Here is a 27,241-nt window from a genome sequence, read left to right as displayed (position 1 = left end):
TTGCAGCCAGGGCAGTTAAAGCGGTGTGAAACTGGCTCCTTCCTGCAGTGTGGCTGCAGCCCAAGGGCGACCCTGTGTGGTGAGGGTTTCCTTGGGAAGTTTCCTCAGAGGGCGAGGCTTGCCAGGGGCTGCGAATGTGGGGAGAAATGGCTCCCCAGAGCACCTCCCTCTCTCTAGTGTCTCTCCAAAGTTTTTGGAGGGCGAAGGGAGCCCCTGGTGGCAGCCACCAATTTGGGGAAGAGGAGGAGGAGGAGGAGGATAATCAAAGAGCATCCTGAAAAGAGGAGGAGGAGGAGGGAGGGGAGGAAAAGTGCCTTCTCTCTGCCCAAACAGGCGTGCCCCACCTTCCTTCCTTCCCTCCCAGTCCAAAAGGAGAAAGAGAAGGAGAAAGTCTGGGGGAAGAAGTAGAAGAAGAAGAAGAAGGGAAGGAGTCCACTGAGGGAAGAAGAGGCCTCCCTGCTGCCAGAAAGAGGAAAGGATGCTGCTCTGGCTTCCAGGCTCTGCTGGGATGGGGTCCCTGCCATCTGCCCTCCATCTCCTCCTCCTTTGCTGCCTCTGGGCAACTTCATGGGCCTCAGCCGGGTAGGGAAGGGGCTTGGGTGTGTATGTGTCTTTTGTGTGTGTTTTTGTGTGTGTTTGGGGGGGGGGGAGGCTAAGGAGGGGAAACTGGGAGCTATTCCTGCCTGTCTCCCCTCCCCTTTCCCGCTCCCTGGACCCTTGTTGCAGCTAGCATCCCTGTTTTAATTAATAGTAATAATAGATTTTATTTATATCCCGCCTTTCCCGAAGGATCAAGGCGGGTTACAATAGAATACATAAATATATACATAACAATACATAACTAAAAATTACCTATCCACTTATCCCTTACCTTAAAGCTAAAATACCAACGCTATAAATGCAAATTAAAATCAATTTAAAATATTATTATTATTATTATTATTAACTTTATTTTCTTATATCCTGCCTTTCTCCCACTATAGGGGCTCAAGGCGGTGAACAGCAGATTTAAAAGGATACAATTTTTTTTAAAAAGCCAAAAAACCACACAGTACAGTGTTAAAATGTATAAATGTAAAATTTTACAAGAAAACACAATGAAACCATTTTCAAAGTTAGAACAGTTACGAGTTAAATATTACAACACAAACCATAAAATGTAAGGTTGTTGCGCACCTTCAAGTTGTTTCTGGCTTCGTTATGGCGATTTTATGGTTTGTTTGTTTTTCTTGGCAAGGTTTGCTTAGACGAGGTTTGGCCTTGTCCTTGATCTCCTCTGAGGCTGAGAGAGTGTGACCCGGCCAAAGTCACTCAGGGGATTTACATGGCTGTTTCTGGAAGTGGTTATGTGTGCCTTCAAGTCATTCCTGACTTTATGGCAATCCCTATCATGGGGTTTTCTTGACAAGATTTATTCAGAGGAGGGTTTGCCATGGCCTTCCCCTGAAGCTGAGAGAGTGTGACTTGCCCAGGGTCACCCAGGGGGTTTACATGGCTGAGCTGGGACTTGAATCCTTCTGGGCTCCAGAGTCATAGTCCAACACTCAAACTGCTACACTATACTGGCTCTCAACCGCTGCCCTGTGGCTGGCTTTGAAGCTGTAACCCCTATAGAGCTGTCCTATAGTTGCCCTTGCAACTCTAACCCCTATAGGGCTGCCCTATAGCTGCTCTTGCAATGTAACTCCTACAGGGCTGCCCTGCAAACCTATCATAGAATTTTGTTTGCAAGTTTTGTCCTTGCAACTAAAATCTCTGTAGGGCTGCCCTATAGCTGCCTTTGCAGCTCTAACGCCTATAGGTTATCCTGCAGCTGCCTTTGCATCTTGAGAATCTCGGGGCAAACCCTGCAGGATAAGGAGACAGTCTGGTGGCACCAGAAAATGATGGCATGAAATCAATTTTTGAGGCGATTGAGCTGTGGTGGCCAAAAACAATGAGTAGCCTTGTGATGTATTAAAAACCAAACATGTTTAGTTTGGCACCAGTTCCCAAACCCACTACATCTGAGGAAGTGGGTTGGTGCTTGTTAATGTATATGCCAAGTACAGTTGGTCAGTCTTTAAGGTGCCCACAGGCCCTCTCTTGTTTTTTACTAACAGGTTTCTTTGCCTTTCCAGCTTCCCAGAGAACTGTTATTTTTGCGGCAAAGGGCTAACAAGGCTTTTGTTGTTGTTATTGTGTGCCTTCAGATTGTTTCTTACTTATGGCAACCCTAGAGTTTGAGTGTTGGAATGTGACTCTGGAGAGAAGGGTTCAATTCCTCGCTCAGCCATGAAACCCACTGGCTGACCTTTGGCAATTCACACACTCTCCGTCCCAGGGGAAAGCAATGGCAAACCTCCTCTGAACAAATTGTAGCATCACAGAGTTGGCAGAGACCACAAAGGTCATCCAGTCAAGCACCTTTCTGCCATGCAGGAACTCACAATCAAAGCACCCTGGCCAAATGGCCAAATCATACCATTTAAACCCCAGGATAGTGTCGCCTTAGGGTTGCCATAAGCCAGAAATGACTTGAAAGCACAAAACAACCAGGTAAACCTATCATAGGGTTTTCTTTGCAAGTTTTGCTCAGAGGGAGTTTGCCATTGGCATCCTTAGGTTGAGAGCATATGACTGGTCCAGGGTCACCTAGAGGGTTTACATGGCCGAGCTGGGATTTGACCCCGGTCTCCAGAGTTATAGTCCAAGGCTCAAACCACCACACCACCCTGGCTACTGCTGGACAGGAGACTACTGCTGAGTTTTCCCACCACACTAAGTTTGTCTTACCTCTTTGGTTTGTCATATTGCTGGCTCTACCATTAGGCAGGTGGAGGTGCCCACCTTAGAAGATTTTTTGGGAATGTTGTAAAACAGAAGCATATTGTTAGTCACTGACTTGTTTGTATTTTATTTTTAATGCCTGAAGGGAAAAAGAGCTTGTAGGATTTTCTGGCCCAGGTACCAAAACAATTTGGTTGTTTTTCAGTACAACGCACCTTTATTTTGGGTGGGTGTGGAGTGCCATTTGATGTTCTGCTTCAGCAAAAGTTTTTGGGCAGACCCTGGGTTTATGCTTTGTGGGTGGAGCATGGAAATCTAGTGCATTCCTGTCATTGCCGTCACTGCAGTTCTATACATCTTTCCTTAGCAAATGTGACTCACTGAGGTTTACTCCTGGTCAAGTTAGCACAAGATTCCAGAATACTAGAGTTTTTCCAGATGCAGTGGTACAGATTACAAGGCTGTATGTGTGTTGGCCAAGGGATGATTATGGATACATTTCCTCTGCTAGGAATTTCAAAAAAGAAAAAGAAAGAATTACAGCTAGTTGGAGATAATTTCAAACCCTCCTTTTTACCCTAAAGTTCTGTACATGTAGCTTTCTGTATCCCTTATTTACTTTGCAGATCTCTACTGTTACCTTTCCCACTATAGTGTTAATTATGGCTTTTATGATTCTGTTCCCTCAGGAGCAGGGAAATGTAATTTTCTGAGCGACAGCTCCCAGAATCCCCCTACTCATCATGGCTATCCTGGCAGGGGGGATTCTGCAAACTCTAGGTCAAAATACAACTTTTGCAAGCTCTGCTCTTGCCAGTTGCATCTGCTTATGAACTAGACCTACATAAAAAAATAAATAAAGGCTAGTAAGAAAGCAATGTGGCTTGACCTGTGACTTTTAATTTATCTTGTCCCATTTTTCCTTGCTAGGCCCACATACCTGCTGGCAGCTCCGGAGATCATCAGGCCTGGAGCAAATCTGACCATTGGAGTTGCGTTGCTGAAGGCAAGCCCACCACACCTTACAATAAAAGCAGAAGTGCTTTTTGCAAATAATTCAGTGCTACACGGAGAAGGTGTCTTTCAAAGAGGTGAGATAAATGTCTTGGTCTACAAAAATTCTGAATGTATTCTCTTTCCTTAGTTAATTAGACACCATGATTCCAGCACAGCTCTGTGCATGTTTACTAAAAAGCAAGCCTCACAGTATTCAGTGGGGTTTACTTTGTAGTAAATGTGCTTAGCACTAGAGTTTGAAAGGGGATGGAATATTAGGATTCTTTAAGTATTTGAAGTTTGATTCAAAATGCTCAGTATAAATTCTATGTAAATCAGCTGTATTGAGTAAAGATAAAATTGTCCAGTGAATTGTTTTAATAACTTGCAGACTTGAGTTTTGCAGGGGCTTCAAGGGACTGGGGCTTACACTGCAGACTCCGTCTTTCTTAAACTTCACCATTTATTCCTCATATCTGCATGCCAGTGCTCGACTATTCATCTTTTAAATGTAATCCTAAGTGAGATCACTTCTCCACTATTTCTGTTTATGAGAGGCTGATACACTCAGGAAATTGTTTTGCTTCTTTTTACTGGTATGTGGGTGAGAGAAACTGGAAGCAGCTCTTGCAATCTTGGCAAGTGTGCTCAAATACACACACACCCCAAAAACAGAAACCAAACTTCAGAAACTGGGTCTGATGAATTATTAGAGAAGTCAACTCTCACTCTGTTTGTTCTGAGACAGTGGCCCAAAATTTGAACTAGGTGTGTGTGGGAGTGAAAATACCTATCAGCTCTCTATTGAGATAGTATGAGAATACACACCTTCATTTGCCTCTTGTGTTTAGCATCAGAAAACAATTGAAATAAAGTCAAAGTATATATGTTCCGTGGTATTTCTGCAGGTCCCTTTACTATTTTCCAAAAACAGTTTTAAAGAAATTCCAACAAAATATGGTGGAATCCTGTGTATGTTTGTTTATGCAGAAATAGTTTTCACTCCTTGTATTGCAGCGAAAGTTTACTCTCTAGTTAGTGTGTCTAGGATTAGACCCAAACTTTCACAGGTGTTTATTGTTTCAAGAGACCTATTGCTAAACAAACCTGTTGAAGCAGTACAGTGGTTGAGATATGTGGGTTAGGTACAGCGTTGGAGAGAGGGAGTGCACAGCCTTCAAATAACTAAGGTTGCTTTTATCACCTGCTCAATAATAGAGAAGACCAATGCATTTCAGCCTGTGCATTCTCTCAAGGGCTTTTTCAGGGGCTATTTAGAATCAACCAGGAACTCTCAAATCATTTACTGGGCAATTATAATTTTGTGTTTCATGTTACATTGCCACTTTTCAGTAAATGGTTTGAGAGTTCCTGGTCTAGAAGTATCTGAGCTTTTATTCTAAGTAGGCTCTTCAGAGTATAGGCTAAAATGTGTCAGTTTCCCCCCATTAAAACAACTATATTTCGAGCCTTTTGAAACGTGTCTCCAGTTTCTTCTGTGGATTTCCTTGGATGCTCCCTAGTTTCTGCTCCTTTTAGTTTCATTATCTGGACAGTTGTTTGTAATGATCTTGCTGTATGAAATGTAAAATATAAAGGAGGGCTAGTTCATATACAGTATTTATCTTTAATATTGCTTGCATGGTGGAAGAACAGGTGCTGCACCTCTTCCATTATGTATAAAAGGCAGATGTTCTGTAGAGAGGCCCATTGATTTAATGCATGCTGCATTCCTCTGTCCTTTTGTAGAGTGTAAAGAATGGTGTGAATTGGGACTTGCTCAGAGTGCTGGACTCATTCATGAGGTGTGTGGTCTTTTTTGAGAAAGAAAATGAAAAAATTAGACAGTTAAGCATGTGAAGCTGCCCATACATTCATCACAATCCCAGAATTAATCAGACTGATATATAAATTCAAGGTCTTTTTATAGCACATCCACTCCCAAAAAAGAATTATATAAAGAATTCTGTAGTTACGTCTCTTGTCTTAAGGCAAATCTGTAACAGACGAAGTGTAAGAAAGGATAAATTTCTGTCTTTTCATCAGTAACAACTGATTATAAACTGTTGGAAGTTTACACACTGAAACTCTTCAGTGAAATGTTTTGGATGCCAAATTTTCCAAAACTTCTGGCAAAGTGCACATTAAAAATAAGCTCATTTTTCATATTTGAAAAAGACTTAAATAGCAGTTTGTGGATGACAAATGCATAAACTATCCAACATAGTTCAGAATGTCCCGTTTTTATGGTAACAGTTTTGTCATGCTCCTCATTGTTTAGAAAGTTGTGTGAAGTGCAGAAACTCTATAAACATTGTTGGAGGAATAACTGTATTACACGTGTTTGGCATTACATTTATGTTGCACTTTCTTGCCTCCAGTTTCCATTAACTAGCTTATATATAGTTACTTATCCTCGGTTGTATGAAGTCAGCTAGATTAAGAGATGACTAGATAGCCCAAGGTTGTAGGAGTAGTTATAGTTATTTATATAAATGTATGGGAGAATGGGACTTGAAATAGTCATTTATATAAATGTATGGGACATTATAGTCCTTCAGATAACCCAGGACTGATCTGTATAGGGCTTCATATGTCATGACCAGCATTTTTAATTGTTCACGAAAATGGGCCAGCAACCAGTTGGTGCTCTTATTCTTGTAGCCAGCCCCAGTTAACTATCTGGGTGCCACTCTTTGGACCACTTGAAGTTGTCAAAGACTCTTCAAAGGTAGCACCACATAAGGTGTGTTACAATAATCAAAACATGATGTAACTAAGGCATATGTCACTATGGCCAGATCTGACATCTCAAGGAATGGGTGCAACTTGTGCATAAGCCTTAAGTGTGAAAAGGAACTCATGGCCACTTCTGAAACCTGAGCTTGCAGGCTCCGAGTTGAATTCAGGAATTGTAGACCAATCTCTTCGGGGGAGTGTAATCCCATCTGACTTGAGTTCACTCTCAGTCTGTCTTTTGACTAAATAGGAATACCACTGTCTTATAGTCAGTTCCAGTTTGCCCATCTACAGTGCTAAATAAATAAATAAATAAATAAACAAACAATAATCTTATCCAGTCTATTGCTGACAACAGGCAACCGTTTAGTACCCAAACAGCTTCCTTGAAGTGAGTGGAAAGGAATAATAGACTTGGATGCCATCCACATACTGATAACACTGCCTGAAGGTCTGTTGACTGTAATAAAGGCTTTGATTGATTGATTGATTGACTGATAGCACTGGATCCCAAAACTCTGAATGACCTTCCCCAGTGGTTTCATGTATGGGGGACAGAACAGAGCCCACAGGCCAACAGCCAAGATGTTGCACAAGCCTTCTGGAAATACCCCTTCAGGAAGAAACAAAGCTTTTGTGAAATTGTGTCTATAAGTCCCATCTCAGCAAGATAGCCCAGAAGGATACCATGGTTGATGGCACTGAAAGCTTCTGGGAGGTCCAGCTGAACTAACAGGGACACACATCCTTGCCCATTTCCTCACACAGGTTGTCCACCAATGCACTCATCTGTCTCTGTCCCATAATCAAGTCTGAGATTAGGTTGAAATAGATCTGTTTAATTGATCTCATCAAAAAAATCGCTGGAACTGGGAGGCTGCCACACATTCCAATTCCTTGCCCAAGAATGGAATGTTGAAAACTGGTCAATAATGGTTAAGCTTCATGGCTGAGTGAAGAACTGAGCTCAAGTATACCTAGTTGATGTAAAAAGCTTTTATGAGTTACTCAGACTCTATTCTAGTACTGTACTTCTTTTGCACCATTCATTTAGAACTTTCTCTCTTTTCATTGTACTTTGTGTGTGTGTGTGTTCAGAGCATAAAACATCACATTTTGATGTAAAAACAAAACTTTCTCCAAGCTCTTTTAGAAACATAGGCCTGTTACAGACAGCCAAAATAAAGCTGCTTCGAGTCACAGTGGAGGTATGGTGTTTCAATGATGCATGCGTCCTAAAAGTCCAGAAGTTGCACCAAAGCCACACTCCAGCCCTAAGGACTGGAGTGTGGCTTTGGTGTGGCTTCTGGATTCTTAGGACGCATGCATCATTGAAACACCATACCTCCACTGTGACTCGAAGCAGCTTTATTTTGGCTGTCTGTAACAGGCCATAATACCTAAACCTCAAGTAATTCTCATTAACATGTGCTTCAGATTTTAAGGTTCTGCAGAAGTCAGTGACTATTGCCAGTTGAGAACACCTGCAGATTAGTTCAGACTTTACGTTGTACAGTGGGCCATTGGTATCCGCTGGGGTTTGCTTTCAAGAACCTCATGAATCCATGGATATGGAGGGCCAACTGTATTTGCATAAATATGAGAACTGCTGATTCTTTTGAATCTGTATATAATGTAACATGAAATAATAACATAAAACATCATGCCATAGTGTCACCATGGTCAATAAGATCGCTGTGTACATGCTTGAGATGTTTCTGTACTATCTGGAATTCAGAAGAACATATGATTTTAATTTTCCATTCTTAGTGTGCATTAATGTAAAGTCTACGTTGATGAATAATGTTGATGGGCTTTTGCTTCTGTTGTGTTTGTGTATACACATCTCTTCAAAAGCTGCTCCACTATGGAGATGTGGTGACTCGTCTTTTCCCCTGTAGTAGCTTCTGTGGTATTTCAAAAGATCTGAGTATTTGTAATTTTACTTGTATCCATACAAATGAAGCCTCAAGGATTAAATTCAATTCAATCTACATCAGTTACTTTTATGATTAACTGCGACAAAGAAGTTCAAGTCTACGAAAAGCTGTGCTTGTAAACTTATTTTTCCTAGTTAGTCTCAAAGGTACTACAAGATTTCTTTGTACGCTGTTACAAACTAACACGGTTATGCCTTTGAATACTCAAGACTTAGGACACTCCATGGTTGTTTTGTGATAAGAAAGAAAAAAAGAAAAAAGAAACAGTGGCGCGTTACAGACCGCCCCTTTGAGGTGGCCTGTAGGCGCTGCTTTCCCCGGTGTATCGGGGCCTCAGCTGCCAGACCGGCAGCCTCCGAGGCCCCGATCCGCCGCTTCCCCGCAGCCTGGAAAGGGGTGTCCTTGGGGCTTCAAGCTCCAAGGACACCCCGCGGCGGCGGGGAGGAGGAGAAAGGGGCCAATTGCTAAGGAAAGATGTATAGAACTGCAGTGCAGTGCGTTGCTGGGCGCTGCCATCTAAAGGCTGTGCCCAGCGACGCAAACCAGGAAGGAGCTCCGAAACGGAGCTCCTTCTTGCTCCGTGGAAAGGGCGCACTAAGCTCCCTGGCGCGGAGCGACAATGTCATGTCCGCGCCGCCCCGTATAGAGGTGGCGCGGTCGTGATATCGTCATGGCGGCCCCCATGTGGAAGGGGCGCCACCATTTTGTACGGACTCAGTCCGTACTAGGGTTAGGGGCGTCCGGAAGTCTGTAACGGGCCAGTATTTCTCTAATTAAGGCTGGGAAGTTATGTTTCATGCCCCAGATGCTTGCTAATGGAAAGTGTTTAGTCCTCTTTTTTTTCACTCTACAATTTAGGTATTGTTTTTTTTCAAGATAGATAAGTTCTGCAGACAATGCTCCAAGAGAGCAGAAGAGTATATTCTGAATTGTAAATATGTATCTTTTCTAAATCTAAGTGAAGCATTTTAGCATATGTAGAAATCCAAATCAGTGTAGACCAAGGTTTTGTTTTGTTTTTGCTTTGTAGAAGTAGCTGGAAAAACTTGACTGTACAGAAAATACATCGAGAAATGGCTAGGTAAAAGATCCATATTATTTTGCTGTGGAGAATTATGGTGTTGGTCTGGGAAAATGAGGACTAATCATAAAGATTTGCTCTTAAAGTTTTATTAGTGTGTCAAGAGTCAGCACAGGTAATGAGTGACATCATTTCTTCCCCTGTCTTCATTTGTTAATCGTGGAGATGCAAATCTTGACTATTTTATCCTCCTTGCTGGGGACAAATAATTATGGGAGATTCATTATTGCTATGGCAGAAAGCAAAGTTTCCTCTGCAGTATCCTTCCTGTATTTGAATGTCTCAACGTGTTGTGGATAAATTATTCTTCCTTGAAAAACAAGTGGTTTCTTTGAACAAAGCCTGTTTCTTTCACAGAAAGAAATAACCCAGAACCTGTTTTGCACAGAACTACTCATCTTTTTCTATGCAAAGTAATTCATCTGCAACAGTTTGGGATGTTTAAATATGGGGAGAAAATTATGTAAGATGATTGCTGGTCTGTTATTCTTCCTGACATTGTGTCCTGACTGTCAAGAACCCCATTTTGTAAAAAAAAAACAACAACCTGGGAACAAATAATAATGGATATTCTTTCCATCTATAGTTAAAAGTGCCTTGCTCAGGATGAAGAAGAGACTAGTATTCTATGGAGCTCTAACTTGCTCCTGTGGGGAGCTTATGTTTCCCTACATTCTGGGCCTGAGGAAAGGAAATGTCTCTCAAACTACTAGTGTTAGTAGACATTTTGGCTATGAGGCATAATGTGTATGAACAACTCATTTGAAACAGAGGGGGGGCTCCTAACTGCTCAAATTGTGGATAATCTAGAAGAGATTTATTTGCGCCGTCTGCCCTGGCTTCAGGTATCTTTGCGTATCCTGCAGAATATAAATATTGCAGATGTTATACCAGGCAACTTGTTAGGCTGAAACATAAATCAATGTAAATTTTTGATGAAAAAATAGTGATGAGTGATTGCATCATCTACCCTGTGGGCACAGGAAAAATGTAAAGTCTACAATAAATCACGGGGATTACTCTAAACTGGTATGCTTTAGGAAGTACTGCAGTGGTTGTAATTGCCTAAAGATCTGCAGCATAAGTGAAATATGAATAGGAATTCTAATAAACATTTAGAAAGAGTCAGTTTTATTCCCTGGGCTATGTAAATTAAAATAGTAAAGTAGGAAGTACGTTCTGGTATGGCGTATGATAAAAGTACTGTATACAGAGTATTTCTTTTAATGCTTTGTTCAGCCTTCATGATGGGACTATTTTGCTGGATGTTTTGTCAGCGTTTTTTCTTTCTGTTAAAGTAAACATATTTTGCACAGAGATTCAAGAGTGCATTTCTGCTTGATTTATGCACTGGAGAAACTTCAGGGTGCACACTTCAGTTTGAGTTGGGAAGGATATTGGATTGTCTCTAATTCAGAGCCTTCTCTCTGTTGGATGGCTGAGCTTCCAACTTTACCAGGGCATTTACTTTGTCAATGTGACCCATAGCCATGCCAGTAGAATGAAAGTTGTGCAGGTGTAGCCTTCCTTCTGTAGTTAATAAAAGCAGTTCACATGATGGAAAGGAGGCAACTTTATATTATTGGTGGCTGTTTTGGAATATAGATTAAAATTTGGGAAATACAATGGCTATAGGCTGGCAAGAGGAATCAGAGTTGGGAGGGTTGCTAAGAGTCAACTAGTCCAGCTCCTTGGTTGCCTTGAGAAAAGCAGTGCTTTAAGAAATGCTACTCAAAGCAGTGGGCCATGCAGTGGTGGCGAACCTATGGCATGGGTGCCAGAGTGGGCACTCAGAGCCCTCTCTGTGGACATGTGCACCATCGCCTCAGCACAGAGTTGGCCAGAGTTTAATACTAGAAAGCCAGAAGAATGTGGCACTTTTTGATAAATAAGTGGGTTTTGGGTTGTAGTTTGGGCACTCAGTCTCTAAAAGGTTCACCATCACTGGCTAGTGCCTGTCCCAGAGCCATGTGAGTCACTGGCTTTCAATAAAGAAAGAAAGAAAGAAAGAAAGAGGATTGTATCCAGTAGGTGCAAACATGGCACAGATCCTGTCATGTTGGAAGAAAAATAATTGCTGATCCCCACATCAAATAGCATATGAAACACTTTGAGGATTGGGTGGCAATAAGTGCATGAGTGAGTTAGAAGTCAAAGATTTTACTAAGGGACAGGTGAAGATGAAATAAAGAAATGTAACTGAGGGCCTGAACAGACAGGCCAAAATAAAGCAGCTTCGGGTCACTTTGGAGGTATGCTATTTAAATGATACACGTATCTTAAGAGACCAGAAGCTGTGCCAAAGGTATGTTCCAGTCCTTAGGACTGGAACGTGGCTTTGGCGTGGCTTCCGGCCTCATAGGACGTGTGCATCATTTAAACAGCATACCTCCAAAGTGACCTGAAGCAGCTTTATTTTGGCCTGTCTGTTCGGGCTCAAAGTTTTTTAAGCAGGATGAGCTTTCCCGTACACTTGCCAGAGATTCGAAGTGAATAGTGACAAAGAAACTCCAAGCTGATGGCCAGTCCAGTCCAGGTGTGTGTTGAAGTCTGACCTGGGCAGCATCTTGGGACTTACATACCTGAGAACCCTGGATGCTACGTGCAGTCTCAGCAACAGCCAAATTAATCACACCTTTTGTGGTGGTCACATTATTGGGCCTTATCAATGAAATCTTCTACCACCCAGATATAAGCTTAGTGGGTGGCAAGCAGCCAGTGTAAGCAGGTGTGAGATCATCTCCAGTACCACCTGATCTTTAGATAAACAAAGAATTAAACTCAAAACATGAAGCTCCTTGCTAAGAGTCTAACTTTCAGGCTCTTAAGGATATGTAGGCATAAAGGGATAGTTGTTAAATGTCATCCTACCTCTTCAAGATACAATAGACTTTGGATGAATTTTCTCTACACTGCCAGTGCAGGAAATCCCAAGAGGCCAGAAACCTTGATATGTTTCCTAACAAGAATTTTCAGCTGATGGAAAAGGGAGAGGTATTTAACAGAGATCTGCTTTACACATTATTGTTTAAGTGCAGCAAAGAGATGTTTGAGGGAAAAGCAAACAACCTACCTGTCTAATACAAGAATGCTTGTAGTGAGTTATCTTCAGTTCCCTGATGAGCTTACACTCAGTGGCAAATGTGAGGTAATTGTTGTGCAGCATGTGAAACTGCCCAAACATATTCTCTTTAATGTGGCCCTAAGTAGTGAAGTTGATACTCAGGTATACAAATGGTAGATGGCTCAATTTTTTTTGTTTTGTTTTATACCATTTTTAGTTCTTGCAAATTGGTTAAAATGAAGCTATGACTGATAAGGAAGACATAGGTTTTAATTTTCTACACGGTTTAATATTGTTTTAATCTTAACTTCTTGCACATTTTTAGCTATATGAAGTTTTACTTAAATCTCCTTTTATGCTATAAACTGTCTTATGCCTCACTTTAGGGATATAAATAAAATGATAGATGTGGTTTATGTTATGATTGTTGAAGGCACAAGAAACTGACTTCTTACAATCTTAATAAAAAGGCAGTACAACTCTGTTTTGAAGCCATACAGAGTTGCTCTTATAAATATATCCAATATATTCTTAATTAAATGTGCAATCAGAAACTAACATGCGTGTGGTGGTATTAAGGCATTGGCTTGCACCAGTTGTCAGCGACTCAGAAGTTGTATAATTGCTACTTACCACAGTGAAAGCAAAGAGTTTGACTCTGAACAAGGGAGTTAGTGGGGGGGAATTCCTGAGCAAAAGTTACTAATTGTATAGAGACTACGCAAATCACGAACAAGCTGGGACAAGCAGTGAACATATAAACACTCAGGAAAAAAAGTCTGGGCCAGCAGTTGATCCCGGCTTGCTTAACAATAAAAACAGCCAAATTTATATGCAAAGCTAGAGTACACTGCTGAATGCTAAATTGGTAGCTGAGCAAGGCACAGAGCATGAGGTTTTAGAGTTTGAATCTCATATTATAAATATAAACATGCCACTGAGCCTCCCTTGTACTCCCCTTTTGCCAGGTGACTCATCAGGCATTGCTGGTTTCTAGGACTAGCCCTGGAAAAATTGAAAGCATAATTCTGAGCTAATGTAACCCTAGAAATACTTTTCATGAAACTCATTAGGATAAATTGAATGTTATTTTCCCTTCTTTTGAGGGTTGTTGTTTACTTTTAATCAACAACTGGTATATCTGCTAAACATTAAGATCAGGATAGGATAATAGGGTAGTGTTACTGAAAAGCTCCAGTACCTAGAAACAGCCATCAAGAGGTTCAGGAGTTTCGTACCAATGGAGGCCAAGTTAACTGCACTTTCAGTGTTCTTCTACCATCAGTCAAAGATGACTTTCTTCTAGACAGGTACTTGCCTATTAAAGTGACCTTGATGGAGAAGGTTTAACTGGTGGATTCCTCACTTTCTTGTGTTCGTGTCAGACACATGCCTATTAGTGGTGGATCAGAGAGAAGACTCTTTCCAGAAGAACTTGAAAGTTTCGGAGAACTCATATGGGAGAATGTCGTGTTTCCAACAGCCTGGCCCCAAGTCATGTAAGATTCTCTAGGGCTGCAGAAATAATCCACACTGCAGAAATAATCCAGGCTGACACCACTTTAACTGCCATGGTTCAGTGCTAGGGAATTTTGGGAAATGTAGCTTGTTGTGGCACCAGAGCTCTCTGACAGGGAAGGGTAAATATCTTACAATACTACAATTCCCAGAATTCCATAGCATTGAGACATAGCAGTTAAAGTGGTGTCCAAGTGGATTATTTCTGCAATGTGGATGCAGTTTAGGAGTATTTTACTAGCATTCTGAATTGTGCCTGAAAACAACCAGCAAAGCTGTTGTAACAATAGAGTCACATGCTCAGTACCACCAGCCCCAATTAATAGTCTGGCTTTAGCATTCTGGACCAGGAGAGGTTTCTGGATAGTTTTCAAAGGCAACCCCATACAAACTATAAATAGAATCATAGAATCATAGAATCGTAGAGTTGGAAGAGACCACTAGGGCCATCCAGTCCAACCCCCTGCCATGCAGGAAATCCAAATCAAAGCATCCCCGACAGATGGCCATTCAGCCTCTGTTTAAAGACCTCCAAGGAAGGAGACTCTATCACCCTCCGAGGGAGTGCGTTCCACTGTCGAACAGCCCTTACTGTCAGGAAGTTCCTCCTAATGTTGAGGTGGAATCTTTTTTCCTGTAGCTTGTATCCATTGTTCTGGGTTCTGTTCTCTGGAGCAGCAGAAAATAAGCTTGCTCCCTCCTCAACATGACATCCCTTCAAATATTTAAACAGGGCTATCATATCACCTCTTAACCTTCTTTTCTCCAGACTAAACATCCCCAGCTCCCTGAGTCGTTCCTCATAGGACATGGTTTCCAGACCCTTCACCATTTTAGTCGCCCTCCTTTGGACACGCTCCAGTTTCTCAATGTCCTTTCTGATTTGTGGCGCCCAGAACTGGACACAATATTCCAGGTGGGGCCTGACCAAAGCAGAATACAGTGGCACTATTACTTTTCTAGACACTATACTTGTATTGATGCAGCCTAAAATTGCATTGGCCTTTTTAGCTGCTGCATCACACTGTTGACTCATGTTCAACTTGTGGTCTACTTGGACTCTTGGGCGTGTTACAGACCGCTGAGAAGCAGCAGTCTGGCTCTGCCTCCGCTTTCAGCGTCCGGAAACCACAGCCTTTAAACGGCACAGCTCCCGGACACTGCAGAGAAGGAGCGCGGAAATCACGCTCTTTCTCAGGCCCCGGAAGAGGTGCCGCAAGTGCCAAAGGGCGCACTCGCGGCGTCACTTCCGGTGCGCCACGTGTGCTCGCAGAGTGTCCGCTACGTCAAAATGGCAGTGCCCGTATGAACAGGGCGCCGCCATTTTGTACGGACTGAGTCCATGATAGGGTAAGGGGCGTCTAGAAGAGACGCCCCTTTTTCAAACTGGGACGTCCTCAGGACATCCCTAATGGCAGTTTGTAACCCGGCCTAGATTCCTTTCACACATAGTTTCATCCAGCCAGGTGTCCCCAATCCTATATTTGTGCATTTTATTTTTCCACCCTAAGTGCAATACCTTACATTTCTCCGTGTTGAATTTCATTTTGTTAGCTTTGGCCCAGCTTTCTAGTCTATTCAGGTCATTTTGAATTTTGATCCTGTCCTCTGGGGTATTAGCTATTCCTCCTAATTTGGTGTCATCTGCAAATTTGATGTATGTTCCCAATTCTGTCCTCGAAGTCATTGATAAAGATGTTGAATAGCACTGGGCCCAGGACAGAGCCCTGTGGGACCCCACTGGTCACTTCTCTCCAGGATGAAAAGGAGCCATTGTTGAGCACCCTTTGCGTTCGGCCGGTCAACCAGTTACAAATCCATGTAACAGTTACTTTGTCTAGTCCACATTTTACAAGCTTGTTTGCAAGAATGTCATGGGAAACCTTGTCAAAGGCCTTACTGAAATCAAGATATACTATATCCACAGCATTCCCTTCATCTACCAAGCTAGTAATTTTATCAAAGAAAGAGATTACATTTGTCTGGCATGACTCGTTCAAACAGGGTTTGGCTGATGCATGTATCACTGTGGTCCAGTCTGACATATGACCTGGTTACACGTAGACTAATGTGACATGCTTTACATGGGGGCTGCCTCTGAAAAGCATTTTGGTATTGTGGCTGATTTAGTAGCGGTGAGAAACTATAGACATAGTTTGTAAACATTTGTAGGTCTGTGATAAATTTTGTATATTTAGAATTTGAGACATTATTTTAAGCACATATGATCTGAAATTTAATAAATTATGAAAAATGTCTCTGCAGCCAAGTGTCAGTAAAGTTCTTTTGGGACATAATTATTAACCATATATTGAATCATTTGGGATGACGTTTTGCTTATGTTTGATAGGATTTATTATTAAGCAGAATAGTGAGAATGTGGAAAAACTCACTTGGGAACAGTATTATTTTCCACTTGGCCAGCAAGATTATAATAGAGCTTAAAAAATAAAGTCCCAGACTTGGACAAGCTTAGAAGTTCTTAATGTCTTAATGTCTTATGTTTTTAATCAGTTCAAGACCCAGCTGCATGAAACTGGTAATTTCCTTTTGGTTCATTTTTTAAAAAAGCTGTTTCTGAGCTCCTTTAAAAATCAAGTTGGCTTTAAAATGGGTGGGTAAAGTTTGGCACTGAAGCCAGCTAACAGTCTCCAAGTCTTGACCCCCCCCCCCAATTTTATTTTATTTTTCAGCACAGTTTTTGAGTGATTTTCAGCCTCAAAACTGACCTAAATAGCAGGCAAACATGGTGGTTTGCCTTTCTCCACCTCTCATAACCCCCAAACACTCAGGCAGCCTTTTTTGTGCTGTGTTTGGCTGAAAATAGTTGGCTCCTGTACAGCTGCCCAGCCTTGTTTTAAAAGGAGAGTAGATGAGTTCATGAAGGGCAAGGCTGCCAGTGACTGCTAGTTGGGATGGTTGTATAGTACCCACAGTATTTTATTTATATGCTGCCTTTCTCCTGAAGTGGGACCCAAGGTGGCTCACAGAAAGAGTCGCTTTGGTTGCAAAGTAAGAAAATTGTGTTTTCAGAAGCCAGGAGGAGTAAGGAACCAGCACACATGTATTGAAGACACTGCCGATTTGCTAAGGAAGATGAGCAATTATCATGAACCTACCATGGAGTTTTCTTAGCAAGTTTTGTTTAGAGGAGATGTTTCATTGCCTTTCTCTGAGGCTGAGTGTGTGTAACTTGCCCAGGCTCACACAGTGGGTTTCCATGGCCCAGTGGTGATTTGAGCCCTGATGTTCGAGTTCAGCACTTAAACCACTACACCAGACTGGCTCTTATTTTATTATATTAAAAAAAATATACAAATAAACAGAAACAAAGAAAATGTCCTTAGGACTGAATTCTAGAAACCTAAATCTGACTCATGTGGTCTTACTCTTTGCAAAGTGTATAGGGCGTGGTCTCTGTTTCATTCTAATTATCATTTTACTTATTTCTCTGTTAATCTTTTGAAAAAGAGTTTAAGACTGTTGCTGGGTATACATCCTTTACTTTCCCCCTTAATAAGGAAAGTTGATATGACTTTGGAAAGTAACTGGGTGATTTTGGTGTCAGCATGTATATATTTTTCTGTCAGAAAGGCAGCCAAAAAAACATTCAGCTAAAGCCAACACATAGGCACCTTTCATCATGGTTGGTATGTACGTGAATATTACATTTAATTTTTATTACTCTATCAAAAATGTAGTTTATGGTTGAGCAGATATATTTAAACTGTCATGGCTAGTTAAAAGTAAAGTGAAAATTTCCTTTTCTGTGTCAGATCAAAAATGTATTTCAGTAAAATGAAATGCTTGGCAGAAGCAATGTCTAATGGTTCCATTTGGTTTTAAACAATAATATTCAGTTAAGGTATTATCCACAAACTGCTTAAACTGATGCTTTTATTGGCTTCAGTGATTTAAGGATATCCTTGTGCTTTAATTTGGAAAGATTTAGAAGCCAGCACACAAAATGTCTAGTTAACAAACCAGTTATTGACAATGGTACTTACTACTGTATTAGGTTTTGTACAGTAGGGGTGAGTAACATTTGGTCCTCGTCCTCCAGCTGTTAGGCTCCCGTAATCCCTTACTATTTTCCTTGTTAGCTGAAGCTACTGAGGTTTCAAGTCCCAGTATGGAGGCCTCAGTGTATCCAATGGTTTGTATATAAGATTGCAGGCTAAATCATACTTTTCTGTGGGGAATTTAGAACAACCTTCTCTCGCTGCTGATCTCAAATTGCATTGGATTATACATCCCATCACCTCAGTAAAATATGTTGTCTGATGAAATATAAAGCCTGGGGGAGCCAGATTGGGGGAGGCTGTTGTAAAACTACTGTATGCACTCAACTATAAGTCAACCACAGTCAAGGGCAAGTTTTGGAGCCAAAATTAGGGATTTTGATATGACGTGTAGATAAGTTGAGGGTAAAATGTAGGGGCATGTAACAAAGGATCTAAAGGATGAAGCAAAGAAGAACAATGTGAAGGAACTTACAAAATTCCAGCAGGCATAACTGTGCTGATCCTAAAGGCTGGATGGATGAGAGGGCAGAGGAGGGGTCAGTGCTTCGAGGACAAATTACGCTCTTGCCTTTCACCAGGAGATGGTTCCTTTTAAAATAAGAGTTAAAGTAAAGTACTTAGATTGGCCTGTGGATAGGCAGCTCAGGTTTTTGGGGTCAATTTTTTGATTAAAATTTCTACTTATATGTGAGTATACACAGTACTTTTTCTGGTTGAGTCCTTTCAGAACTGATGCTGCTAGCTGAAGTGGGTATAAAATGATCAGATTTACTGATTCAAGAGTGCTGCTATCCCTCAGGCCAGTTTGCCCAGAAGTTTTTTCCCAGTGCATATACATGCTCTATTTAACCTGCTCCCTTGCCCCAAGTAATACATTTAGCTGGTCCTCCCTCTACATTTCTTCATCTGCTCATATAATCATGAGCCAGTGTGGTGTATTGATGTGCATGTTGGACTTTTACTTTAGAGATTAGGGTTCAATTCCCTGCTGGGTCATTGAAACCCATTGGGTGACTTTGAGGGAGTCCCCTTAGGGTTGCCATAAATCAGAAATGAGTTGCAGGCATACAACAACAACAACAGTGGGACCTTGGTATCCGTGGGGGACCTGTTCTGGGCCACCCTGCGGATACAAAATCTCCAGGATCTCAAGTCCTGTTGTACCCAATGGCAGCACGTGCACGCAGCTACGCTGCTATTAGCTACCCTGGAAGGACTAATGGTGATGTGGCTGCATGCATGCGCTGCCACTGGGGACAGTGGGGGCTGTCCCTAATGGCAGTGTGGCCACATGCATCCACTGCCATTTGGAACAATGGGTTTGCCATTCGCGGATGCTTAAATCTGCAAATGGTAAGTCCGTGGATAATGGGGCCCCAATGTATAATAATATAATACATATAATCATATAACTTGGTTTTCACTGTCTCTTTTGAACCATCATATTAAGGATATTAAAGATATAGATAAGATAATCATTTGGGCTCTCACCCCCACTTGATTCAACCAAAGTAACCTAACCTCTTGCTTGTAAGGCTGCCTTATTTATTTGTAGTTTGTATCTCCCAGGTATCTTTTACTTTAATCATATAATAACAATAACAACAACAACATGATTTATTTATATTTTGCCTTTTCCTTACAGAATCAAGGCGGATTACAAAACAAAGGCATCAAAAATACAAAATACACCCCCCATCAAAAACATCACAGCAATATTATACAAAATAAATAAATAAATAAACAAATAAAGAATACAGAGTACAAAATCCAAAATACATAGCACAGTACATAGCATAATAATTTAAATGGCAATCCCCGGCACTTCCCTGGCAGCACTTAACATCTATATACAGTTGTGTACAAATTGCTGTTCTCTGTATAGTCCCCCTTTACCCTGGAAGGACTCAAAGAACTATAGTCTTGAGTACAGACATCATAAACACAGAACTCCTCACCTCTTTCTAGTGGTTTCTGGCTGCTTTGCCAACTTTCCCTCCATTCCTATGGTGCTGAAGCTAAATGCTAGCTCACTCCAGAATCTCTTATCTGTGATTTAATTGTGATGCTAGAGGTTAAAGGATCCTAATGAGTTTCAAAGTCCTTTCTTTTCTGTTAGATGCATTAGTTTTTATGACTTTCTTACATATTCCCTTGTGCTGTTCCTTAGTGTTTATTGTTCTGGGTTTTTAGAAATGACATTGTATTTTATTATTTTAGGTTACCCTAATCCTTACATTTTTTTATTGGTTGTGTTGAAAAGATTATAAGCTAGTAGCAAGTTTCAAATGTTATTATATGACAATAATATTTCTTCTGCTTAGAAAGAAGAAAGAGAGAAACAATGTCTGGCTTGAGGAGGTGGCCAGACAAATAACTTATTCTTTACCACTTACTTTTGGGTTCAGGAGCGAAACATTCCTGCTTTACCTTCCTTGAAAATTGTTAAACTGAAGAATCACAGATGCACAGAGAAGCTCCTAGCATTTTTGCAGTGATTATCTGCAACATGGCTGATGAGGAACTAGCTACAAAGCAAGATTTCTGTAGCAAAATTTCATGTTTTTTAAACAAAACTAGTGATAGTATCTATACTGGAATATTTCAAAACACAGTGAAAGGTGAATAGTTGTAGTTTTTGGCTGTTGTATCATCATTTTTCAAAAGTGCTGTTTATTTTTATGAAAATAGGAAATGGATGGTAAGTCAGCCATGGAATTTTAATGTGGAGTAAGTAAACATGGGCAAATATTAATGTATCTATAATTTTGAATGATTAACCCCCACCACCACATTTATACATGCTCTCAAATGAGACATAAGCTAAAAGTTGGCAGTGTTATCAGCTTGAGGATGGCTTCTATAGGTAGATGGTATGAGTCAGTTAACATGAGAGTGTGCAAAGATTTAAATTATATCACAGTGTGATTTAATTATATAAATTGTGATAAAAATCTGACTGCTCATTCTATTGGAAAATTGCTGTCACCATGAGATTTTACTTTAGGGTTTGTTTACACCTGCAAAGCTGTACTTTTTTTTTTTTTTGCTGAAGATACATTGTGTAACAAAATGGAAATTTAAGAATAGAATTTCAAAGAAACACGTACTAATTACTCATCATTACATGTCCGTGGGAATTCAGTTTAGTCCATGAGAGTGAGGTAATTGGGATTTAGGGATCAATTATCTCTTTCACTTTTTTCCTAAGTGCTTGCATTTTTGCCTCTTAGCTGTTAAAGGCTAGAAGAATGTTATTTCATGCGGCACTCTTCCCTGAGAGGTTGGGCTTTGTGTAGAAGAAATTAAATAATGGATCCAGCTTTTTGGATATCCTCATCTGGCAAATGACGTGTATCACTTAATGACTTTAGACTGGAATCATACTCTAAATTGCATAATAAGAAACACTTGACTTGAGAAACATGTATTTTAATTGTCTTACATTAACACAGATTTTAATATTTATACCCTTCCTTTCCATGCAATGGTTCCCCGGGGCAACTTATATAGCACATTATAACAATACAGTACGAAGTTTTAATTTGTTGTTAATTTCCCTCAAGTTGATCTCAACCCATGATGACCCTATAGATGAGACATCTCCAAAACTGCCTGTCCTCCATACCTCTGGTTAGTCCTTGCAAACTCTTACCCGTGATCTCCTTGATAGAATTTATCTATCTAGCATGTGGCTTTCCTCTCTTTCTACTTTCCTCTACCTTTCCTAGCATTATTGTTTTTTCCAATGAGTCGTGCCTTCTCACGACATATCCGAATTATGACAGCCTCAGTACTTAGCTCATATTTTGGTAGTGCAGGCCCTGTGTTGAAGCTCTTCCCTAACTTTCTGACATTCTGGCTCCATTTCCTGTTGGCTGTAGTTGTTGTGCAGCAAGCCTGGCAGAGAATGTAATAACTAGAAGAGCCTCCTTCCTGTTCTGAACTTTTGAAGGGAGTCCATGCAATTAATGGCATCACTGCATTGAATATGGATGTTTTGCAGAAGTATCTCTACACCTCATATGCACGGGGATCTTGTAGCACCTTTGAGACTAACTGAGAGAGGGCAAGACGTTGATAGGGAAAGCTTTCATAGACTTAAGATCCCATTGCATACTGATCCAGACTTACATGGCTGTGTCTTTGAATTACATCTCATTTGCTTAGCCTCACTGCATGACCTTCTTCCCTACCACTGAACAGGAACACCTTCATGAGTATAATGCATGGAGGGGGCATTAGATGTGCATATTCTCCTTATGCAGCCTGGACAGACGTTTCTAACTCGCTTCAGGGATGAATCTGCCTGAGGCTGGAATGAAGGCATTGTCCTCTCCCATAAAAATTGTGCCCCCAGTGAAACCTTCCTTCTTAGCCCAAATTTTTAGCAATGGAGTGAATAATACACTGAAAATAATTCATGCCTGAAACTCTTATATTTGCTGTGTTCCCATTTCCTTGGTAATTTGTTGTTCTTGTTGTGTGTCTTCAAGTAGTTTCCAGCTTATGGAGACCCTAAGGCGAACCTATCCTTGGTTTTTCTTGGCAAGATTTGTTCAGAGGTGGTTTGCCATTGCCTTCCCCTGAGGTCGCTCAGTAGATTCTTGGCTGAGCTAGGAGTTGAACTCTGGTCTCCAATCCTAGTCCAATGCTCAAACTACAGTACTATGTCATGCTTTAGCTGCCCATTTTCTTTTGATGCCTAAGGTGTTTCTAAATGCTCAAATTAAGTTTTAAGTTATGGCAGTGCTAGAAATAGGGGGACTGAAAAAAATCTTCACCTGGGGGGCAGTTTGAAGGGGCAATGGCCTAATTTCCTCACTCTCAAGCTATATGTACTCTTGATTCACCTCATGATGATGGGGCATAATTTTAGGGAAGAACATGTCATTAAAGTATTTCCTCAGTTGTCTAATTCCTGCTTGCTGTTGTTTTTATGAGGCCAGAATTAAGTCCAATGGAAATTTCCTCCATCTACTGAAAGTGTGCTTATCGGTAGTCTAGGAGGCCCCAATGCTGACACACAAAAAAGAACACAGATATGTTTCATAGAATATTAATGGAATGCTGATTTCAAATAAAGGTTGATTGCAAGAGTGGATCTGATAGATTGGAAGAATCTGTGGCACAAAATATGGAAAATGTAGATTAATTTTTTACCTCTCCCCTTTTATAGATTCCCTTGGGACGCTTGTTCTTCCAGCGGTAAGTATTCTTTCCCTAAAGTGTGAGAAATTGGTTATTTTCTGAATATATGCTGTCCTTTTGTTTGCTTATCCTGATGACACTTTTTATTTATGACCCAAACCATTTTTACTGCTAATGAGAAAGGACATCAGTTGGGTCAAAGGATCTATAAACTGAAATAAAAATGTTTGCATACACAGTTTAGAAGGCTTAGGAGACGAGAGACAACTTGTGCTGAGATTTAAGTAAACTAAAAGAAGAAATTAAAACAGTGCTTGCAGTGTATGCAAAAATAATGGCAGTCAACAGGAATATTGAATTAATATTCCTTCTATGATTATGATTTTCTATTCTAGTCACAAAGAGGTGTGTAAGAGTCTAAAATTTACAAAAGTTTGAGAATTATTGGAAACAGGTTTATGTTAGGTTCAAGTCAGCTTTTTAAAAAACCAAACCAAGCCACATGCCTCAAAATAATCAGCATCTAATGCATATGTTCACCCATTCTCATGAATCCTATTAATTAATCTTCACTGGAGTAGACCTTTGAATCTGTTGTTGAATGGTGAGTCGACATGTAAATAAAATTCATTGTGATCTCCTATAGTTGAAATAACTGTCTGGTTCAGGCTCTGGTTTCCGTTGCCAAGGAACATACCTTTTGATAAATCTACTTCTGGAACTAGCTCGTTTACTAAAATATACAGGAACACAGTACAAATAATTTTGGACACATGCTTTTGGTTAGCGGAGTGACTTTATAAGGAGGAAGAGAACGAAATGGAGAGTGCCTCAGAAATTTAACTAATAGTCAATGTAGTAGTTAACTTTTGGGAGCTATTTCAGAGATGTGGGGGGGGGGGGGGGAGGAATAGAGAGAAAAATTAGCTGAGAGGGAGACAAAAAGTCTCTAGTAATGAGTTAGCTTGTGGTAGGGGTCTGGGAACAATGGAAGTTGTAGCAGTGAATGCTGGAAAAAGATGTAAGAGGAAGAGAGAGGGGAAGAGAGAGGGAGAAGTCTTATGTTCTATCTGTAACATAGGGACAAGAATGGGGATATTTCATTGTCAGGATATATTTTTTTAATAAAAAGTAAAAAAAACCCAAGGACTTCCTCAGTGGAATCCACTGGATGTTGCAGTGCAGGAAAAAAAATCAGTTGGGCCATGTTTATCCTAGCAAAATTCTTTCACAAATCTGTTATGTTCAGGGGTTTGGGGGTTGAAACCTAAATGGCCCCAGGAGCTACCTGAAGAAACAACCGGTTGGTGTATTCCAGCAAGGCAACTCTCCTGAAAGTCAACTTGAGATCAGGGCTCTAAGACATCTTTGGAAACAAAGTTCATAGAAATGTATGCCTCTGTGTGCATCTGATTTCCAGGTGAACAAAAGAAATATGATTTCCTTTTGCCACGTAATGGAAGATGGAAATCAATTTGTGTGTGTTTGTGTGTGTGTGAATTGTAAAATGTTTTTTTCAAGGAATGTCACCTTCTGTAGGTCTTGAATTGATGTGCTCACATATAACATGTTTTGATATTCATCCACAGCTTCATAAAACATGGTTTATAAGTACCAGTACTATGGGTGTATCCTGTTCTCTCTCTCCTCTTCTACTTTGACATGGAGATCCTAATTTGCTTTAAGCCATTATGCTCAAGATGTTGAATTCTGGCTTAATGTCAGCTAACAGACTAAGGCAATAAGTCAAGATCTGATCCTGGCTTGTTATCTTGGCTTGCTAAGTCACACTAAGCCTGATTTAGACTTAATGGGGAACCCTTGTAAACCTGGCTCTCTTATGTTGAAGCTATTTGAGATGAAAAAGGATGGGGGAGGTAGGAATCCTTATTCATGGTGCTTAGTTTGATCTATGAAGCCATGGATGAATGTTTGAATGCAAGCATAACATATAATATATAGCAAAGAATCAATATTCCCCAAATAACAACTAATATCTTTTTGCAAGTGATAAAACAGTTTGGTTGTGTCACTGTAGTTTCAGTTATTTAGCATTAACCTCACAACTCTACTATTCACTATAAGAAACCCTACTCTCAGTTGGGTCATGTTTACTTCCAGAGTGTGTATGAAACCACAATATGTTTTTTTAAAAAGTGTTAATTGTCTATTGTTTTATTGTTCTGTAACTTCAATAGCAGTTAGAAATAAACATTTTTCCCCTTCCCCAGCTTCCCTTTGATAGTACTCCTGGTCCTTACAACTTACTCGTCAAGGGATATTCAGAAGGACAGCTCTTGTTTTCTAATCGCACGACCCTTTCCTTTGAACATAAGAGCTTCTCAGTCTTCCTGCAGACGGATAAATCTGTGTACAAACCAGGGCAAGATGTCAAAATACGGATTGTTACTCTGTACCCTGACCTTAAGCCATTCAACACACCTGTAAATATATATATTCGGGTGAGTACAAACTTACACAAACTCAGCATTCTGTGCAGTCATGCTGGCCACATGATCACAGAGTTGTCTTTGGACAACGCTGGCTCTTTGGCTGAGTAATGGAGATGAGCACTGCTCCCTACAGTCAATTATGACTAGACATGCATGTCAAGGGAAAACCTTTACCTTTACCTTAAGTACAAACTAGAAATTATTTGGTGAAGTAGAGGCCTCTTTCAGAGTGTGGAGATGCCACCTATGGTGTTTTGCACTCTAGCATTCCAGGAAGGAAAAGGTATATTGAAAAATATACTCTAAATCAGGGCTGAGGGAAGTGTAGCCTGCCAGCCACATGTGACCCTCTGAAGCCCATTTTTGTTGTCTCAGAAGCCCCCAACTCCAAAAGGTTTAAAAAAAACATTTCCCCCAGGCATTTTCAGGTGCTCTTTTGCCTGAAAACCAGCTAGGACATGCCAAGACTTAGGAAGCTGGGGATGTTTAGCCTGGATAAAGAAGGTTAAGAGGTGATACGATAGCCCTGTTTAAATATTTGAAGGGATGTCATATTGAGGGGGGGAGCAAGCTTGTTTTCTGCTGCTCCAGAAACTAGGACCCAGAGCAATGGATGCAAGCTGCAGGAGAAGAGATTCCACCTCAACATTAGGAGGAACTTCCTGACAGTAAGGGCTGTTAGACAGTGGAACACACTCCCTCGGAGTGTAGTGGAGTTTCCTTCTTTGGAGGTCTTTAAAGAGAGGCTGGATGGCCATCTGTCAGGGATGCTTTGATTGTGATTTCCTGCATGGCAGGGGGGTTGGACTGGATGGCCCTAGTGGTCTTTTCCAACTCTACAATTCTATGATTCTATGATTCTAAGACTGACCACAGATGTGGTGTTTTGCTTCTGCCCCCACAGTATCCTTGGCTGCTGGCTGAACCATTAACTGGAAATGTGACGTCACTTCTGGTTCATTGCCAAATCTGCCAATGTGGGTTACAGGCAAGCATGAGGGTGAAAATTGGCTCCACCCATATGTAGTTGGCCACTTCTGTGCTAAATATATAAGGCAGCCAGGCTGAGTGTAGACTGTAGCGTATAGGTCCAACTTTGAAATGAATTGTTTGTGCTTAGGATGCTTTCAAACAGATTACTCCGAGTGCTAAATAACCTACTTCCAAAACGAAACAGCATTTGGACTCGATACGTGCATTAGAATATGCATTTGTGAGTTGTTCACTTTGGGGCAAAACAGACTGCCCAAAACCAACAGCTGAGGAGCTGCTTGCCCCGGAGCTGTGGCAACTGCATGTGCACAATCTCAATCCAGCCCATCACCGCTATTTCAAAGCAGCTTCTGAAAAGATGCTTTTTTAACACCTCCTTTTCTGGGTGGCTTTGCTAAGTTGGGGCGACTTGATGGTGGCTTCCGGGAGGCTTGGGGGTGTATGTCATTTGATTGCCATATCCCCAAGCCTCCCGGAAGCAGGATTTTTTGCCTGTCTGTTTTGGGCCTGTG

At 40.9% G+C, this 27,241-nt stretch overlaps 1 protein-coding gene across 1 annotated transcript in view; it reads left to right on the top strand.

Moving 5' to 3' along the window:
- Positions 1–291: 291 nt before the first annotated feature.
- Positions 292–27,241, top strand: part of CD109 (CD109 molecule) — a 93,073-nt gene continuing 66,123 nt past the window's right edge. The window contains exons 1-4 of the mRNA XM_089530906.1: positions 292–582; positions 3,700–3,860; positions 23,312–23,340; positions 25,515–25,745. Coding sequence (XP_089387032.1) covers positions 479–582; positions 3,700–3,860; positions 23,312–23,340; positions 25,515–25,745 — 525 coding nt within the window. The 5' untranslated portion in view covers positions 292–478. The remainder of the gene's footprint in view (positions 583–3,699; positions 3,861–23,311; positions 23,341–25,514; positions 25,746–27,241) is intronic.

Source organism: Sceloporus occidentalis, unplaced genomic scaffold (genome assembly GCF_023333645.1).
Source record: "Sceloporus occidentalis isolate IW3139 unplaced genomic scaffold, rSceOcc1.0.p SCAF_6, whole genome shotgun sequence".
Taxonomy (NCBI): Eukaryota; Metazoa; Chordata; class Lepidosauria; order Squamata; family Phrynosomatidae; genus Sceloporus; species Sceloporus occidentalis.
Note: the sequence above shows the minus strand (reverse complement) of the source record. Positions and strands in the feature narration are given on the sequence as shown.